Source organism: Salvelinus sp. IW2-2015, unplaced genomic scaffold (genome assembly GCF_002910315.2).
Source record: "Salvelinus sp. IW2-2015 unplaced genomic scaffold, ASM291031v2 Un_scaffold1460, whole genome shotgun sequence".
Taxonomy (NCBI): Eukaryota; Metazoa; Chordata; class Actinopteri; order Salmoniformes; family Salmonidae; genus Salvelinus; species Salvelinus sp. IW2-2015.
This window is the reverse complement of record NW_019942921.1, coordinates 215823-235639: the sequence shown is the minus strand read 5'-3', so window position 1 is coordinate 235639 and position 19817 is coordinate 215823. Positions and strand designations below refer to the sequence as shown.

The 19817-nt window shown below is 44.4% G+C and overlaps 1 protein-coding gene across 1 annotated transcript in view; it reads right to left on the bottom strand.

The window, feature by feature from the left end:
* Positions 1-200: 200 nt before the first annotated feature.
* The window catches only part of LOC112070916 (TBC1 domain family member 14), a gene marked incomplete at its 3' end in the record, with an annotated part of 40806 nt that continues 21189 nt past the window's right edge, over positions 201-19817 (bottom strand). The window contains exons 5-9 of the mRNA XM_024138371.1: positions 11022-11107; positions 1892-1974; positions 1094-1318; positions 517-588; positions 201-295 (exon numbers count right to left, since the gene is read on the bottom strand). Of these exons, the coding sequence (XP_023994139.1) occupies positions 201-295; positions 517-588; positions 1094-1318; positions 1892-1974; positions 11022-11107 (561 nt within the window). The remainder of the gene's footprint in view (positions 296-516; positions 589-1093; positions 1319-1891; positions 1975-11021; positions 11108-19817) is intronic.

Sequence of the window (19817 nt, the reverse complement as noted above, 5' to 3'; positions counted from 1 at the left end):
CACTCTCTATTCCAGTTGTGGTCTCTATAGCTCAGTTGGTGTGGCATGGCGTTGCAACACCAGGATAGTGAGTTCAATTCCCGGGACCACCTGTACATAAACTGTATGCACGCATAACTGTAAGTTGCTTTGGATAAAAGAGTGGACACAAGAGATCCTCGATGATGTCAAACAGTTGTGCTTGTAGTCCAGCCACTGACCTGTTGGAAGATGCAGAGATGGGGAAAGGTTCTGGAGATGTCCAGCTTGATCAGCTCCAGACTGGCCTCTCTGTCCGCCAGAGATGAACCTGCATCTACACACACACACACACACACACACACACACACACACACACTTCCTTTAACCAACTCTCATGTTCCCTAACCTTCTGTAGGATTTTTTGGGATTCAATGCAACTCAGATTTAAATTCTCAGCCCTTTGTGAGTGAGGTCAAACGTTTCCAATAGCACTTCAGAGAAAGAAGGGGATAAAGATGGAGAGACGAAGGGAGACGAAAGAGAAGTCTTCTCTACCTTCAGTCACTGGTTCTGTAGGCATAGACTTCCACTTGTCCCTGGCCCTGGCCAGACAGATGTTGTACAGCTCTGTGGAAGAATACATCACAACACTGATCACTATGTGCATACACACACACACACTCTAAAACCTGCCATTGAACACTCCGTTGCTACAATTAACATGGAAGTAAACTACAGCATTACTGTCATAGTCCCTCTATCTAAAAGCCTTCCGCTGCAGCACATCAGGCCTGGACAGCCTCAAGGTCTTCTCTCCAGTAKCAACGAGCTATTCAGTGTCTCAGTGGTGCTGTGCTTATCTACAGGCCTTGTCCCTGCTGCCCTCTAGTGAGAATAACTGAGGAGAGAGAGGAGCGAGAGAGGTGTGTGATATATGATCCCATTTGGTTTGGATGTAACTGACAGAATGGGCCACCAGAGGGGGTGGTTTTTCACTGAGTCATGCTGAAATTGAGACCTCTGGTATCTACAGTATTCTAAGTCCTCTTTTTCCACACACACACAAAAGGCAATATGGGGTGTGTATAATTCAGTAGCCTCTCTAAGACCTACAGTGAGGTGTGTGTCCTACCGTGAGTGATGTTGAGCTCATTGCCCACCGCCAGGCTCCAGACCTTGCCCCTGACGCTAGGGGGCACACCCTGCCACCAGAGATCCCTGACCCGCCGAGAGTTACACATGGTGCTCCAGTTGGGCAGAATCTCCTGGTTCCAGGTCTGGGCGGCGTTGCCGATGCTCTCCTCCAGCTTGCACCTGTCCTCCAGTTGCTTCCTCCTCTTCTGGGCCTCCTTGAGCTCTACGGAGGCAGAGAGGGGGAGCGAGGCAGAGAGGGGGAGCGAGGCAGGGAGGGGGAGCGAGGCAGGGAGGGGGAGCGAGGCAGGGAGGGGGAGCGAGGCAGAGAGGGGAGCGAGGCAGAGAGGGGAGCGAGGCAGGGAGAAGAGACCGTTAGATTACAATATCTATTACATTACCATGATATAGTGTCCTTCTAGGACCACTGATCTGCAGGGTGTCATGGCTGTGAAACAGTACAGTGGGAACCAATCCAGTCAGTTTTCATGACGGAGCGGGGACAAGAAATGGCAGCGATTATAAAAGTATCCAAGGCTGCTTTTACACAGGCAGCCCAATTCGGATATTTTTACTACTTTTTCCCCAATCATATCCAATCACACATTCTTTTGGCAAAAGATCAGAATTGGGCTGCCTGTGTAAACGTAGCCTAAAAAGCTGGAGAAGTGGAAAGGCATCCGTTCCTTTTGACTATAAGTGATCATGACAGCTAGGAGAACTTCTCGAGCCCTGGGAGAGGGCATGTCCCTATGAAAGAGGTATGATCCAGATGAATGAATAAATCATGAACAGTCACCTCTCTTCTTGGCCTGGGCCACCATCTCCTCATACTGTTGTCTGTGTTTCTGGGCCTCCTCCGCAGGCTTGGCTGGCAGATTACTGCAACACACACACACACATTGTAGTGAGTGACTGTGTGCGTGCGTGCGTGGTTTGAACTTGGTGCCTTGCATTATTCATGGTGGTTGAGCTGCTGGTGTATTGGTGGAGAAGGCAGGCAATGGAAAGAATGAGTGAGGGAGGGATGGAGAGGGGGAGGGGGGGTGGAGAGAGACCTTGAGTGACCTTGGCCTGGTCTCAGATGATTGCTTCACTAAGCCAACCCTCCTGTTGATCTGACACACCCTAACCCACACCTTACACCTCTAAATATTCTATATGTTTACCATTTGTTTGCATAACATGCTTTCACTCGGAAAATGTGTGTTCACAGCAGGGAGGCCCACTCGAAGCTGCGAGACAGAGCGCGAGACCGAGACAGAGAGAGAGAGACCGAGACAGACAGAGAGAATAGACAGAGAGAATAGACAGAGAGAATAGACAGACAGAGAGAATAGACAGACAGAGAGAATAGACAGACAGAGAGAATAGACAGACAGAGAGAATAGACAGACAGAGAGAATAGACAGAGATAGAGATAGAGAGAGAGAGACACACTAAACTGCCAGCAGCCTCTAACTAAACTACCTCTCATATAAGAGTTAGGAAACCACATGGGTTAGTTAGTCTGGCATGAAGGAGACAGAATGAGAGACGAGAGGAGAGACCGAGACAAAGTACAGGCTCAGTGAGCACAGCCTTGCCACTGAGAAGGGTAGACACAGGAAAACCTGGCTCCCTGTATGAACCCTTATTCAAGGTTTCAAAGACKTCTCTGATGAGAATAGGCTCCTGTCCTGTTGGGSGAGGACGCAGAGAGCTYTGGGTTGGCAGCGCACAACATTGCTGGCTGCCATAAGATGAGGGACAGTGTCTGAKAGACCAAACAACCTYCACATGTCCTCTATGCTTATRGTTATTGTTCAATTTATGGTTYTTTTGATRCTTGGTTATTGTTGTTCCGTTGACAATTTTGATTCTTATTATTTTCATATTGTAAATATCCAAAGTAAGCTTTGGCAATATGTACAGTCGTGGCCAAAAGTTTTGAGAATGACACAAATATTCATTTTCAAAGTCTGCTGCCTCAGTTTGTATGARGGCAATTTGCATATACTCCAGAATGTTATGAAGAGTGATCAGATGAATTGCAAAGTCCCTTTTTGCCATGCAAATGAACTGAATCCCCCCGAAACTTTTCCACTGCATTTCAGCCCTGCCACAAAAGGACCAGATGACATGTCTCGTTAACACAGGCTGTCTCTTATACACATCTAGATGTGTATAAGAGACAGATTTATGGTTATTTTGATCCTTGGTTATTGTTGTTCCGTTGACAATTTTGATTCTTATTATTTTCATATTGTAAATATCCAAAGTAAGCTTTGGCAATATGTACAGTCGTGGCCAAAAGTTTTGAGAATGACACAAATATTCATTTTCAAAGTCTGCTGCCTCAGTTTGTATGACGGCAATTTGCATATACTCCAGAATGTTATGAAGAGTGATCAGATGAATTGCAAAGTCCCTCTTTGCCATGCAACAAAAAGGGCTTCACAGGCAAGGATATTGCTGCCAGTAAGATTGCACCTAAATCAACCATTTATCGGATCATCAAGAACTTCAAGGAGAGCGGTTCAATTGTTGTGAAGGCGGCTTCAGGGCGCCCAAGAAAGTCCAGAAAGCGCCAGGACCGTCTCCTAACGTTGATTCAGCTGCAGGATCGGGGCACCACCAGTACAGAGCTTGGTCAGGAATGGCAGCAGGCAGGTGTGAGTGCATCTGCTCGCACAGTGAGGCGAAGATTTTGAGGTTGGCCTGGTGTCAAGAAGGGCAGCAAAGAAGCCACTTCTCTCCAGGAAAAACATCAGGGACAGACHGATATTCTGCAAAAGGTACAGGGATTGGACTGCTGAGGACTGGGGTAAAGTCATTTTCTCTGCTGAATCCCCTTTCTGATTGTTTGGGGCATCCGGAAAAAAGCTTGTCCGGAGAAGACAAGGTGAGCGCTACCATCAGTCCTGTGTCATGCCAACAGTAAAGCATCCTGAGACCATTCATGTGTGGGGTTGCTTCTCAGCCAAGGGAGTGGGCTCACTCACAATTTTGCCTAAGAACACAGCCATGAATAAAGAATGGTACCAACACYTCCTCTGAGAGCAACTTCTCCCAACCATCCAGGAACAGTTTGGTGACGAACAATGCCTTTTCCAGTATGATGGAGCACCTTGCCATAAGGCAAAAGTGATAACTAAGTGGCTCGGTGAACAAAACATCGATAATTTGGGTCCATGGCCATGAAACTCCAGACCTTAATCCCATTGAGAACTTGTGGTCAATCCTCAAGAGGCGGGTGGACAAACAAAAACCTACAAATTCTGACAAACTCCAAGCATTGATTATGCAAGAATGGGCTGCCATCAGTCAGGATGTGTCCCAGAAGTTAATTGACAGCATGCCAGGGCAGATTGCAGAGGTCTTGAAAAAGAAGGGTCAACACTGCAAATATTGACTCTTTGCATCAACTTCATGTAATTGTCAATTAAATCATTTGACACGTATGAAATGCTTGTAATTATACTTCACTATTCCATAGTAACATCTGACAATAAGACACTGAAGCAGCAAACTTTGTGGAAAMTAATATTTGTGTCATTCTCAAAACTTTTGGCCACGCCCGTACAATGTTTTAATACATTCTAAGGCTGCATGATGCGACGCTAATGATGACTTGAAAAATGTTGCACGAAAAGGCATGAGCTCTGCTTTGTGCAGGTTGCACACGCCTCGAATTTCCCGGCAGCATCCCCTTGTGTGGCCGTAATGCCCTCTAAAAAGATCCATGCCTTTTGCAGACAGTGGTCCTTGTGCCGAATATAATAATTAGAATTATCTTCTCCCGGCTGCGTGCTCCGAAGCATCTCTTACTCACACGGCTCTCTCTCATATCTCAATTCTTATTAGCCAACGCCCGTCACGTGATCGGGTCCTTCTCACAATTGAATTGAAGACGGACACGTCGGACACGCACCTGCCACGTCCTTATCGAATTCCGACGCGCAAATTGAAGATGTTGGAAAAACTGTCCACATGTACTTTTCATCAGTCAACAAGATGAGTAGGCCTAACGAACAGCAAAAGCACTAGCCCATGTCAATCTACTATCCCCCATAGTAGAAAAGTCGACATATTCTGTGTGAGAAAGAAATCTTCCAAGCATAGTCTGGGACAGTTGTGGGAGGCGACAGATCCCAAATMAATACAAACACCAGCATCAACAAACTTTTAAAAGCAATGCGGCTGACACAACAGATCAAAAAGTTTAGCATAAAATGTTAAACTATTAGGCTATTTCTTCACATCATAAGCGCAGCAATCGCACATGGCAGTAGGCTATAAGAGCTAATGTTCCAAAATGCAATCAATGATTAGAGGGACAATAGAGTGCCGAGTACCAGGCAGTTAGCAAGTTTGGTAGGCTACTAATGACCAGCAGCATCAGAGCATGGAGAAGCCTAATAACAGTGACTAAACGGTCACGTGGAATTTGACTGCCGTCATGACTACCGGTTACAGTAACAGCCCTACACCTGGCACCTACTACCATACGGCYTTCAAAGGTCCGTCAATCTTGTCCATTCACCCTCTGAATGGCGGGCGCACACACACACACCCGTCTCAATTGTCTCACGGCTTAAAAATACTTCTTTAACCTGTCTCCTCCCCTTCATCTACACTGATTGAAGTGGATTTAACAAGTGACATCAATAAGGGATCACAGCTTTCACCTGGAGTCACCTGGTCAGTTCTATCTCATGGAATACTCAGTGAATACTTTTTATAAACTGGGTGGTTCGAGCCCTGAATTCTGACTGGCTGAAAATTAACCTTAATTTAAATAGGCACGTCAGTTAAAAACAAATTCTTATTTATAATGACGGCCTACCCCGGCCAAACCTGGACGACGCTGGGRCAATTGTGCGCTGCCCWATGGGWCTCRCAATCCCGACCGGGTGTGATACAGCCTGGAATCGAACCAGYATCTGTAGTGATGCCTTAGACCYCTGCGCCACTCGTGACTATATCAGACCGTATACCACAGGTATGACAAAACATTTCTTGTTACTGCTCTAATTAGGTTGGTAACCAGTTTATAATAGCAATAATGTACCTCGGAGGTTTGTGATATAAGGCCAACATACCACGGCTAAGGGCTGTATCCAGGCACTCCGTGTTGCGTCGTGCTTAAGAACAGCCCTTAGCCGTGGTATATTGGCCAATATACCACATGTCCTCAGGCCTTATTACTTAAATATACTCGGTGTATATTTGCTGTGTATGTGAAAGAGAAAACGAGCCCTAGCCAAGTCATCCACGGAGGGCAGCTCTGTAGAGAACAGGGAAAGAGCTGGGCTGGCATCATGTTGATCATGGTTAGACAGTCAATCCTCCAAAAAGGGAAATGAAAGACTGATCCATGACTCAACAGTAGAAACAACACACCCTCTCCTGTCAAGCTGCTCCATCACCCTCTGAATGGCACACATACATAATCCATGTCTCAAATGTKTMCAGGCTTAAAAARCCTTCTTTAACCCGTCTRCTCCCCCTTCATCTACACTGACTGAAGTGGATTTAACAAGTGACATCAACAAGGGATCARAGCTTTCACCCGGTCAGTTCAATGTCATGGAATACTCAGTGAATACTCCTGCTGTGGTTTTATGACTGTACAGAATTAATAAACAGTTTGTTGCCCCCATCTTTCCTTCAATAATGCCCAGAGTCAGGTAATACCAGAGAAGTACACCAGACTGTATAAGAGGGTCCTATGTGTCTGTGTGAACCCTGTCTAGTATAAGTTGTGGTGGTGGGTATTAAACCCTTCAGGTATAAGTTCTTGTGTGTATACCCTGTCTAATAAGGTTGGTGTGGTGGTGGTTGCTAAACCTTCTTATATAAGTGTGTTTTGTGTACACCGCAGGCGAGCCTCCATAAATCGTTGGGATATGCTCAAGTCCAGTTCTTCCTGACACTCTGTCTAGAGACGCACTTGTCCATGGTCCACTCTGCTAGTCTTTACTTTCAACCTAAGACAGAACACAAAAACATCACACTCAACACCAAGAACACACACCACACTACCTCAACCGTACCAATCAAGTAACAGGATTTCAGAGAAAACTGTTTATTCCAAACCTACTCCAATTTTAAGTCTCAATATCCTCACAAAAAACTCAACGACACCCAAAGAATATAGTAAAAAGATACAATATAATATCAAGACAACTCTTCTCACCCGACTAAACAACCAAAGTCTCCAAAATCTAACGACTTCCTAGTAAAACTACGATGAGCTGAATCCTCAATGAGATGTTTGGCAGATCCATGGTCTGGTAAAACTACATTAAAAAACTGAAAAACTAGATGTGGGCAGATCCATGGTCTGGTAAAACTACATTTAAAAAACTGAATGTGTTGGCAAATCCATGGTCTGGTAAAACTAATTAAAAAACTAAAACTGAGATGTTGGCAGATCCATGGTCTGGTAAAACTTATATTAAAAAAACTGAAAGATGTTGGCAAGTCCATGGTCTGGTAAAACTACATTTAAAAAACTTGAGATGTGTTGGCAGATCCATGGTCTGGTAAAACTATAATTTAAAAAAACTAAAAACTGAGATGTGTTGGCAGATCCATGGTTCTGTAAAACTATATTTAAAAAAACTAAAACTGAATGTTGGCAGATTCCATGGTCTGGTAAAACTATATTTAAAAAACTAAAAACTGAAGATGTGTTGGCAGATCCATTGTCTGGTAAAACTATATTTAAAAAACTAAAAACTGATTGTTGCAGATCCATGGTCTGGTAAAACTATATTTAAAAAACTAAAAACTGAGATGTTTGGCAATCCATGGTCTGGTAAACTATATTTAAAAAACTAAAAACTGAATGTGTTGGCAGATCCATGGTCCTGGTAAAACTACATTTAAAAAACTAAAAACTAGAGTGTGTTGGCAAATCCATGGTCTGGAAAACTATATTTAAAAAACTAAAAACTGGAGATGTGTTGCAGATCCATGGTCTGTAAAACTATATTAAAAACTAAAAACTGGGATGTGTTGCAGATCCATGTCTGTAAAACTACATTTAAAAAACTAAATGGATGTGTTGGCAGATCCATGGTCTGGTAAAACTACATTTAAAAAACTAAAAACTGAGATGTTTGCAGATCCATGTCTGGGAAAACTATATTAAAAAAACTAAAACTGAGACTAGTGGCAGATCCATTGTCTGGTAAAACTATATTTAAAAACTAAAAACTGAGAGAGTTGGCAATCCGATCTGGTAAAACTATATTTAAAACTAAAAACTGAGAGTGTTGGCAGATCCATGGTCTGGTAAAACTATATTTAAAAAACTGAATGATGTTGGCAGATCCATGGTCTGGTAAAACTATATTAAAAAACTAAAAAACTGAGATGTGTTGCAGATTCCATGTCTGTAAAACTATATTTAAAAAACTAAAACTGAGATGTTGGCAGATCCATGGTCTGGTAAAACTATATTAAAAAACTAAAAACTGGATGGTGTGTCAGATCCATGTCTCTGGTAAATACTATATTAAAAAACTAAAAACTGGGATGTGTTGGCAGATCCATGGTCTGGTAAACTATATTTAAAAAACTAAAAACTGGATGTGTTGGCAAGATCCATGTCGGGAAACTATATTAAAAAACTAAAAACTGAGATGTGTTGGCAGATCCATGGTCTGGTAAAACTATATTTAAAAAACTAAAAACTGGGATGTGTTGGCAGATCCATGGTCTGGTAAAACTATATTTAAAAAACTAAAAACTGAGATGTGTTGGCAGATCCATGGTCTGGTAAAACTACATTTAAAAAACTAAAAACTGGGATGTGTTGGCAGATCCATGGTCTGGTAAAACTACATTTAAAAAACTAAAAACTAGGAGCATCTTATTAAACCTCAATTTGGATCAGACTCAGGTCCACTCTCTTTCACACACACACACAGCCTGAGTACAGCCTCTGGACCTTAGTGTCCCCTATCTAATGAGTGTGTCCCTCTGTGTGTCACAGAGTGGGGCACGTGACGCCCTGGCCATCAGACCTCCGGCCACGGGAGCAGTTAAACAATGACAGAGAGTTGACTCACTCACAGGGTTATGTGTGTGTGTGTGTGTGTGTGTGTGTGTGTGTGTGTGGCACAAAGAGGCCACAGCCTGAGTCCACAGAGAGATGGGCCTGTACTGTAAGATGTAGGGGCAGAGTGATCAGTGTGTGATGAGGTGTCAGTACACTGGCTGGTGAGAGATGGGGCTAGGCCATATGGCCATAACATGTGATATCACCATATTGTTATTATGAGCAGTGCATGAACCTGAGATGGGAACATTCATTCTAAGTCGTTTTACATGGGTTTTCTCCACTCTGACGGTTTTACACTCAACCAAACTAGGACAAAACTGACAGTTATTGATCATGTCTATTTATGTTGTCTGAAAGGTTACGCTCAGGCCAGCTACTATTCTTTGAATGCTTAATGAATAAGAAGAAACTGATTCTAGTATAAATATGTGTTTGTAGTAACAGTTTCCAAGGTCGGCGTAGTGTCGTTGTAAAGGGCCCTACTGGGCAATGTGCACGTCATCTTAAAGGAGGAAGCCAGGCGTGAGGCACAACCTACTGCGGTGGTTCCCCCTGTCACTGCCAACAAAGAAGGGTCACTGCACTGGGGAAATTAGGAGGCGAGATTCTCTGAGTGCTGTCTCCTATGAGACAGAGAACGAAAGAGCGAGACAGAGAACGAAAGAGCGAGACAGAGAACGAAAGAGCGAGACAGAGAACGAAAGAGCGAGACAGAGAACGAAAGAGCGAGACAGAGAACGAAAGAGCGAGACAGAGAACGAAAGAGCGAGACAGAGAACGAAAGAGCGAGACAGAGAACAAAAGAGTGAGACAGAACAAAAGAGTGAGACAGAACAAAAGAGCGAGACAGAACAAAAGAGCGAGCGATGGATAACAAAAGTGAGATGGATTGGTGGAGGAAGAGGTCAGAGACACTATTGAGTGATGGAAACCCTGACTCCATGTGATGTATGATGGAGACATGTGAGCTGGCGATTCAGAGAGACAAGCCTGTGGATGCAGACAGGCCGGGCTAGGCAGAGCTGCTGCTCAGAGTACAGGGCTGAAAGAGACAGCGCTGTTACTACACAGTGGTCACCGATTGGAGCGAGAGAGCTACTTTAAAAAATAAAATAAAAATATTTTTTAAGTCAGTTAAGAACAAATTGTTTGTTGGCCTACACCGGCCAAACCCGGACGACGCTGGGCGCCGCCCGATGGGACTCCCAGTCACGGCCGGTTGTGATACAGCCTGGAATCGAACCAGGGTGTCTGTAGTGACGCCTCTAGCACTGAGAGGCCTTAGACCGTTGCGCCACTCGGGAGCCACCACACTGCAGGATCAGAGCCACTACTCTCAAACTCTTTCCATGCTCTCTTTCTCACCATTTCTACCTCACTCCACCCCCCCCCCCCCCCCCCCCCATCCCATCCCTTTTGCTCAGTACTTTATCTAGCCTTATGTAAAGCATTATCACCCCACTGCAGAGACCCAGATTCAGCAGACAGTACTTAGAGCTTACTAAGCCAGAGTTAGCATACCATTCAGATTCTTCCAGGGCCTGTTTCCTCGCCACACACGCAGTACTTTCCCGTGCTGAAATTATGCTTTTACAGATACTACATTACAACTATGGAACAACAGTTTAACTTAAACCAAACAGAGTCCAGAGCCGTATATAACCATATATCAAAACGGCTCTGGCTGAGTCCATGCTTGAGTCCTGTCAGCATATAGGTAAAGTGAACTAAAGGTGACTGGTGACAGCAGATATGGGCTCGTTATGAAAGACAGTACAATGTTATAAGGACTGTAGTGAATGGGGGTGAGCAACCGGGGAGGAAGCCTTTTCAGCTAGCCAGGGGATGGGGGGGAGGGGTAAGCACTACTGACAGAAGGGGAGGAGGGGAGCAGAAATTTGGCACCTCTGCAGCGACATTGCAGGTGCCTCTAGCAAGGTGAAAGAAAACACAGGCTGTCTGCGCGTGAGAGAAAACGAGAGGGAAAAGGAAAATGAGTGTGTGTGTTACATAAATGGTAAGGGATATTCTGTCCTACCAAGCAAAAAGGGTTCACCTATTCTGCCCTACCACGCAAAACGGATTTTTCCTATTCTGCCCCACCAAGCAAAACGGGTTCTCCCATTCTGCCCCACCAAGCAAAACGGGTTCCCCCATTCTGCCCAACCAAGCAAAACGGGGTCCCCCATTCTGCCCTACCAAGCAAAACGGGGTCACCCATTCTGCCCTACCAAGCAAAACGGGTTCTCCTATTCTGGCTTTTATTTACCTTGGTTTCACAGTAACTTTATGCAGTTACTGCTAACTTGATCCCCATTTTCTCCAAAACATAAGAGGCAGGATACTTGTCCACATGATTAAGCATGTATTTAATGCCGCAAAAATGACAACTAATTTTTGACCAAATGAGCAGTTGGTGCATTTTTYCTTTGTAGGGCAGTACAGTCATGATACCCAACTGCTTCCCCTTCCTCACTAGTCGCAGGCTGAGAGAGCAGTTTATTGCATGGCCTCGGATTAGTACCGTAGTAAACACATTTACCAAACAGACGCTTGGCGTCACACCAATCCCCTCACCCCGACGTCGGAATCTTATTTCAGCGACCACAATCACATGGAACTAACAGCCTCTGCTCTGTGTGAATTAGCCTTTCACTGCTACCGCTAGGATGTCATAACATTGACTTTGTGTTTGTTCGGCGTCGAGGCTGGTCATGTAATCAAATAGGGAGATGGGGCTTTAGTGCTTTTAGCGACTCCAGTGGCAACGGTATCCCAGGGTTACCTGTCTCGAGGGGAACATGCATAGTTACGACAAGGCCAGTGTTTCATTAACTTACTCTCATTTCCTGGTGATGTTAGAGGTTCTCTTTGGGCCTGTCTGCCTGCCTCCGTTGGCACAGCGTTCTGATGGCGTTGGAGAGGACAAACAGGCTTAGCAAGAAGCAAAGCGACAGTACAGGGTATAGTCTAGGGGTTACCTGTAGTAGCAATGCCTTACTGACACTAAAATGGCCCCTAAAAGAGGCTGATAAAGTTGTATTGTAATAGTCTACTGCTAGACAGGGCAGACTGACAACAAAATGGAAGAAATTKGTTTTTTTTCTATGAACCATGTGAAGACCACTAGCAGGGGGCCAAAACCACTGCAGAGCATAGCTCCTTCCAATCCATTACTTTTAATTGAGTTGAACATACGCTAGGCTAGTGCACATCCAGGAAATGTTTGGAAAGTCCATTTACCGCACTGGGTCAGGACCGAGCACTCCACATCTCGTTCCTTCTCTCCCGCAATATATAAATAAATATATGTGAGTGAGTGAGTGAGAGAACAAACAGCAGACACTTCCACAGGGAAAACATTAGGGCTGGGAACTGCCAGGGACCTCGCGATACGATATTATCATGATACTTAGGTGCCGATAACGATACGTATTGCGATTCTCACGATCCTATATCTATTGCAATTCGATACTGGGATTTTATTGCGATTCGATGTTCCAAACATATTGCTCACCGCATGTCTGCATCGGTCATGGGGAAATAAAAGTGCTGAAAAACATTTTCTTCCTTTTTTAAAAAGAGAACAAGCTATGAAGGAAGAATACTGGAGTTTGTTCAGGTACAGCCAACTAGGGAAAAAATATATTAATATATTGTCAAAAATAATATTCCAATATTTAACTCGCCATTACTAGAAAGCATGAGTCTACCGCACAACAACACTTCTACAGGGAAAGCAGGAGCCGGTTGTGTTTCATAGACAGGTTGTATTAAAACAGACACACTGCTGGACAAATCTAATACGTCGGTCATCAGAAGCTGGCAAAATACCGTTAAAAATAAACATTTCACACACACACACTTCACCTCAGAGAGATGAGCTGAAAGATGATGTGAAGGCTAAGCCCTCCTGTCCTTTACCTCCCTCTGTCTCTCCCTCCATCATTCCTTCTCTTTCTACTCCCTCATTTTTCCTTCTGTCAGACAGGGGGGGGGGGGGGGGGGGGGGAGAACGAGAGAGGAGAGACTGTAGACTGCTGTGCTCGCCCCCTCATCCTCATCGTGTCGAGCTGACAAACACACACAAGCTCACTCACCATGAACGCTACAGTTTCCGTACAAGACACCCAGACCAACCGAGAGGGTTTAAACTCCACAAACCGTCATGGCTGCTCCCGTTGGCCCAGCTACAGCCCACACAGAGGACGAGGTGGTCAGGGTGACAGCGGGCCTGTCGATAGGACACACCTCCAGCTGGAGGTGATGCATGATACCGCCTTCTCTCCCTCTGTCACTCTCTCTCTCTCTCTCTCTCTCAGCATGCAGACGCTACACTGAGGCCCTGAATCAGTGAAGAACCCAGAGGATCAGTGTGTGTGTGAGCGCGTCTGCAGCGCCTTGCTCTATTAGTCGCTGCGCTGAAAAAGGAGCCAGCCACTCTAATCAACCCCAGAGTGATGAATACAGCATCCATTTCTCATCCACTCCTCTCTGCTATAATAATCCACACTCTCTAACAGCGATGCCTTGGGGTCAGCTTTTTATTCTCTCCCTACATTTCCATCCCCGTTTCTCTGAATTATAGCCTGCTTGGTCTTGAAGACGGTGTCGTCAGTGAGTCTTTGTTCTCCCGTGTCCAGCAACTCTGTTTAGCCTCAGAGGGGGAAGGCCCAAGCTAACGGGGAAGAGGGATTGGTTGACGGGTAAGTACCGGTGGGACAAGGGTGGCTATGAAATAACTACATTTCCTGCAGGCAAGGGGGGGCAGAAAATTTGAAAAATGTAGCTCGACATTTGAATTACGGCCGAGCATTCTCAAAGGGCTAAAAGTTATCGATGAAAGAAAAGGGGCTCATAGTGTTATGGTGAAATAAAGCAGGAGAAATACAGCAGTAAACTAAGAAAACACAGACTCGTTGCCCACAGGACATTGGCCCCACCACCTGGCATCAGCCAGCGGTTGCCATGGCGAGACAATAGTGTCCAGACAGGTGCTGAAAATCTAACCTTGCCATCCGAGCCCAGGCACCAGAGATAGGGTTACCACCGGAGGTGAAAATGCTTTACGCTAGACCAAGGGGCTAGGTGTTGTTAGAAAAAAAACGACACTGCCCACACTGAAAGGATAAAATGGTAGAGAAAGGCCTACACGTGACTTTTTGGCCTCCTTAAAATCGGAGGACACTAGGTAATGCTTTCACGTCATGGTTCACACCATCACTGTAGTCGGATAAAACGATGGCACATGTATGATGGTTATATAGGCAGGTTATATACACACAGTACCAGTCAAAAGTTTGGACACCAACTCATAAATGGTATTTCTTTATTTTTACTATTTTCTACATTGTAGAATAATCCTGAACACATCAATACTATGAAATAACACATATAGAATCATGTAGTAACCCAAAAAAAGTGTTTAAACAAATCTAAATATATTTTGAGATTCTTCTGTAAATTTAGTAGCCACCTTGATGACAGCTTTGCACACTCTTGGCATTCTCTCAACCAGCTTCACCTGGAATGCTTTTTGATATGCTAAGCACTTGTTGGCTACTTTTCCTTCACTCTGCGGTCCAACCAATCTCAAACCATCTCAATTGGGTTGAGGTCAGGTGATTGTGGAGGCCAGGTCATCTGATGCAGCACTCCATCCCTCTCCTTGGTCAAATAGCCCTTACACAGCCTGGAGGTGTGTTTTGGGTTATTGAGAAATCCTTGAATGAGTAGGTGTGTCAAAACTTTTGACTGGTATTGTGAGTATGTASAGTTGAAGTCAGAAGTTCACATACATTTAAACTCAGTTTTTCACAATTCCTAATCCAAGTAAAAATTCCCAGTCTTAGGTCAGTTAGGATCACCACTTTATTTTAAGAATGTGAAATGTCAGAATAATAGTAGAGAGTAGAGGTCGACCGATTATGATTTTTCAACGCCGATACCGATTATTGGAGGACCAAAAAAAGCCAATACCGATTAAATCGTCCGATTTAAAAKATMTATTTGTAATAATGACAATTACAACAATACTGAATGAACACTTTTAAGTGTTGGGCGAATCTGGTCCGATTCCTCCTGCCAGAGATGGTGTAACTGAGTCGGGTTTGTAGGCCTCCTTGCTCGCACACGCATTTTCAGTTCTGCCTACAAATTTTCTATGGTATTGAGGTCAGGGCTTTGTGATGGCCACTCCAATACCTTGACTTTGTTGTCCATAAGCCCTTTTTCCACAACTTTGGAAGTATGCTTGAGGTCATTGTCCATTTGGAAGACCCATTTGTGAATAAGCTTTAATTTCCTGACTGATGCCTTGAGCTGTTTCAATATATCCACATAAATGTCCTCCCTCATGATGCCATCTATTTTGTGAAGTGCACCAGGCCATACAATCACTTCCAGGACTCCTTGTTCTTCTTTACGCTGAAGATAGTTCTTAATGACTTTCGCTGTATGTTTGGGGTCGTTGTCATGCTGCAGAATAAATTTGGGGCCAATCAGATGCCTCCCTGGTGGTATTGCATGATGGATAAGTCTCTGCCTGTACTTCTCAGCATTGAGGAGACCATTAATTCTGACCAAATACCAAACTCCATTTGCAGAAATGCAGCCSCAAACTTGCAAGGAACCTCCGCCATGCTTCACTGTTGCCTGCAGACACTCATTTGTGTACCGCTCTCCAGCCCTTCTGCTACAGCCAAATATTTGACTCATCAGTCCAGAGCACCTGCTGCCATTTTACTGCGACCCAGTTCCTGTGTTTTCATGCATAGTTGTCGCTTGGCCTTGTTTCCACGTTGGAGGTACGGCCTTTTGGCCGCAAGTCTTCTTCTGACCAGACTTCTCCGGACAGTAGATGGTGTACCAGCGTCCCACTGTTTTCTGACAATTCTGAGCTGATGGCACTGTTGGCCATATTCCGGTTGTGAAGAGAAGTAAGCATGATGGGTCTTTCATCTGCTGCAGTAAGTTTCCTTAGCCACTGCGTCTACGGTCCTCAACGTTGCCCGTTTCTCTGTGCTTCTTCAAAAGAGCTTGGACAGCACATCTGGAAACTCCTTTCTGCCTGGACATTTCTGCCTGGGAGAGACCTTGCTGATGCAGTAAAACTACCCTGTGTCTTGTTGCTGTGCTCAGTCTTGCCATGCTGTATGACCTTTGACAGTAAACTGTCTTCTTCAGCAACCTCACCTTGTTAGCTGAGTTTGGCTGTTCCTCACCCAGTTGCATTCCTCCTACACAGCTGTTTCTGTTTCAGTTAATGATTGTGTTTCAAACTACATATTGAATTGATGATCATTAGCACCTGTTTGGTATAATTGTTTAATAATACACCTGACTAAAATCCCTGACTTTGTGCAAGTGTACCTAGAAGAATTGATGCTGTTTTGAAGCCAAAGGGTGGTCACACCAAATATGGTTATGAAGCCAAAGGGTGGTCACACCAAATATGGTTATGAAGCCAAAGGGTGGTCACACCAAATATGGTTATGAAGCCAAAGGGTGGTCACACCAAATATGGTTATGAAGCCAAGGGTGGTCACACCAATATGGTTATGAAGCCAAAGGGTGGTCACACCAAATATGGTTATGAAGCAAAGGGTGGTCACACCAAATAGGTTATGAAGCCAAAGGTGGCACACAAATATGGTTATAAGCCAAAGGGTGGTCACACCAAATAGGTTATGAAGCCAAAGGGTGGTCACACCAAATATGGTTATGAAGCCAAAGGGTGGTCACACCAAATATGGTTATGAAGCCAAAGGGTGGTCACACCAAATATGGTTATGAAGCCAAAGGTGTGGTCACACCAAATATGGTTATGAAGCCAAAGGGTGGTCACACCAAATGGTTATGAGCAAAGGTGGTCACACAATGGATGAGCCAAAGGGTGGTCACACCAAATATGGTTATGAAGCCAAGGGTGTCCACAAAATATGGGTTATGAAGCCAAGGGTGGTCACACCAAATAGGTTATGAAGCCAAAGGGTGGTCACACCAAATATGGTTATGAAGCCAAAGGGTGGTCACACCAAATATGGTTATGAGCCAAAGGGTGGTCACACCAAATAGGTTATGAAGCCAAAGGGTGGTCACACCAAATAGGTTATGAGCAAAGGGGTGTCACACAATAGGTTATGAAGCCAAAGGGTGGTCACACCAAATAGGGTTATGAAGCCAAAGGGTGGTCAACAAATATGTTGAACCAAAGGTGGTCACACCAAATAGGGTTATGAAGCCAAAGGGTGGTCACACCAAATATGGTTATGAAGCCAAAGGGTGGTCACACCAAATATGGTTATGAAGCCAAAGGTGGTCACACCAAATATGGTTATGAAGCCAAAGGGTGGTCACACCAAATATGGTTATGAAGCCAAAGGGTGGTCACACCAAATATGGTTATGAAGCCAAAGGGTGGTCACACCAAATATGGATTTGATTTAGATTTTTCTTCTGTTCACTCACTTTGCATTTTGTTAATTGATCAAAATTATCTATTAACATGTCTATTTTTGAAAGCATTCTTACTTTATAGCATTTTTTCACACCTGCCTACAACTGTAAGGTACTGTATATAAATYAATAAATAAAACATAGGCCCTTTAGCAGACGCTTTTATCCAAAGRGACTTATAGTCATACATTTTAGAATGYGTGGTCCRGGGAATTGAACCCATTATCCTGGTGTTGCAAGCGCCATGCCCTACCAACTGAGCTASAGAGGTAAGTGGGTACAAGGGCAGACCTGGYTCATCTCAGGCCCCACTGCCTATAGTCAAGCGGTGTTCCTGAAGGGCTTCTAATCCAAGCTAACAATCAACCCTAGAAGCAGCAGGCAAGGTTAAGCGAGAGGATAAAGAGGTCCAGAAAAGACACCATTTCAATCCTTCTAGCTATATAGAGTGAAGCTACTGCTCGTCCAGTTATAGTCAGACATAATGTCAGGGCTCTGAGGAAGTATAGGCCTTTTGTTAGGCTTTTTAGCATGGATTCAATTTGCTATATTTTTACATCTCGGCCTCRMTGTTTTTTCTCTCCTTTTTATGGGTTGAGTGCGAGTACCTATGTAATTGTACCACAGGAAGTCGGTGGCACCTTAATTGGGGAGAACGGGCTCGTGGTAATGACTGGAGCGGAATCAGTGGAATGGTATCAAATACATCAAACACATGGTTTCCATGGTTTCCAGGTGTTTGATGCCGTTCCATTCGCTCCGTTCCAGCCATTATTATGAGCTGTTCTCCCCTCAGCAGCCGCCACTGAATTGTACAGATATTTGTTCTTCCATACACCAGACACCATTCATAGTAGCCTGAGAACAGACCCGCATACTGCCATTCTATGTAAAGGCCTACCACAGGTATGTCAACACCGTGAGGAGGATGTCTTTAGACACAGAGCAGGTAACAGACCCTCATACTGCCGTTCTAAGTAAAGGNGTAAAGGCCTACCACAGGTATGTCAACACCGTGAGGAGGATGTCTTTAGACACAGAGCAGGTAACAGACCCTCATACTGCCGTTCTAAGTAAAGGCCTACCACAGGTATGTCAACACCGTGAGGAGGATGTCTTTAGACACAGAGCAGGTAACAGACCCTCATACTGCCGTTCTAAGTAAAGTAAATATTTCAGTGTTTTATCTAAGCAATCCGACGCTTGATTGACTTCATGATATTTATGGGTCTAAAACACATGCATTTAGCTCGATAACATTACCGCTTGACCTTTGAACCACAGCTGTGAAGATCACTTTAGTACACTAACTGTGTGTGTGTGTGTMTGTGTGTAACACAGGGGAACAGGATGCGAGTCCAGCTGCAAACAGACACAAAATTCCTCCCTGACCAGCCCAAAGCATCACCGGGGGGCACACTGCCTGCCCTCCAGGACATCTACAGCACCCGGTATCACAAGAAAGCTAAGAAGATCGATCTCAGCCACCGTCTGCTCACGCTGCTACCATCTGGAAATAGTACAGGTGCATAAAAGCTGGGACTGAGAAACAGCTTCTATCTCCAGGCCACCAGACTGTTAAATAGTCACCACTAGCTGGTCTCCACCCAGTACCCTGCCCAGAACCTTAGAGGCTGCTGCCCRATGTACATAGAGTCATTGAACACTGGTCATTTTAATAAAGTTTACATACCGTTTCACCCACTTRATATGTAGGGTGTTCACTCACTGCTCTAGAATGTAGTGAAATACTGGTCAATTGAAGAGGGCGATAATAAATGGTCTAAACCTATTTTTGTTTAGCCTATGCCATTATGAATGACATTCAACTAATCATTAGATTGTACTCTACAATATTATAACTTTAATATGCTTGTTGTTAACAGTGTTGATTAAATAAGAACAGTACTTTGTTGTGATCGTTGCTAGTTTAAACAGCCCAGCTCTTGGTTATATATATATATATTTATATTTCATTTTTTATTGTTAGGTATTACTGCAATGTTGGACCTAGAAACAGAAGAATTTCTCAGCGATAACATCTGCAAACCTGTGAATGCGACCAGGTCATGATTTTGACCCTCAGATCACAGGGTCCCATTAGGTTACATATACCAAAGCTCTTGGAAGATTAGAGATCCTAATCGAATCAACGCTGACCTTTTGCCCCCAGCGGTCTCAGCTGAGCCACAGTGTCAGTGTGATCCATATT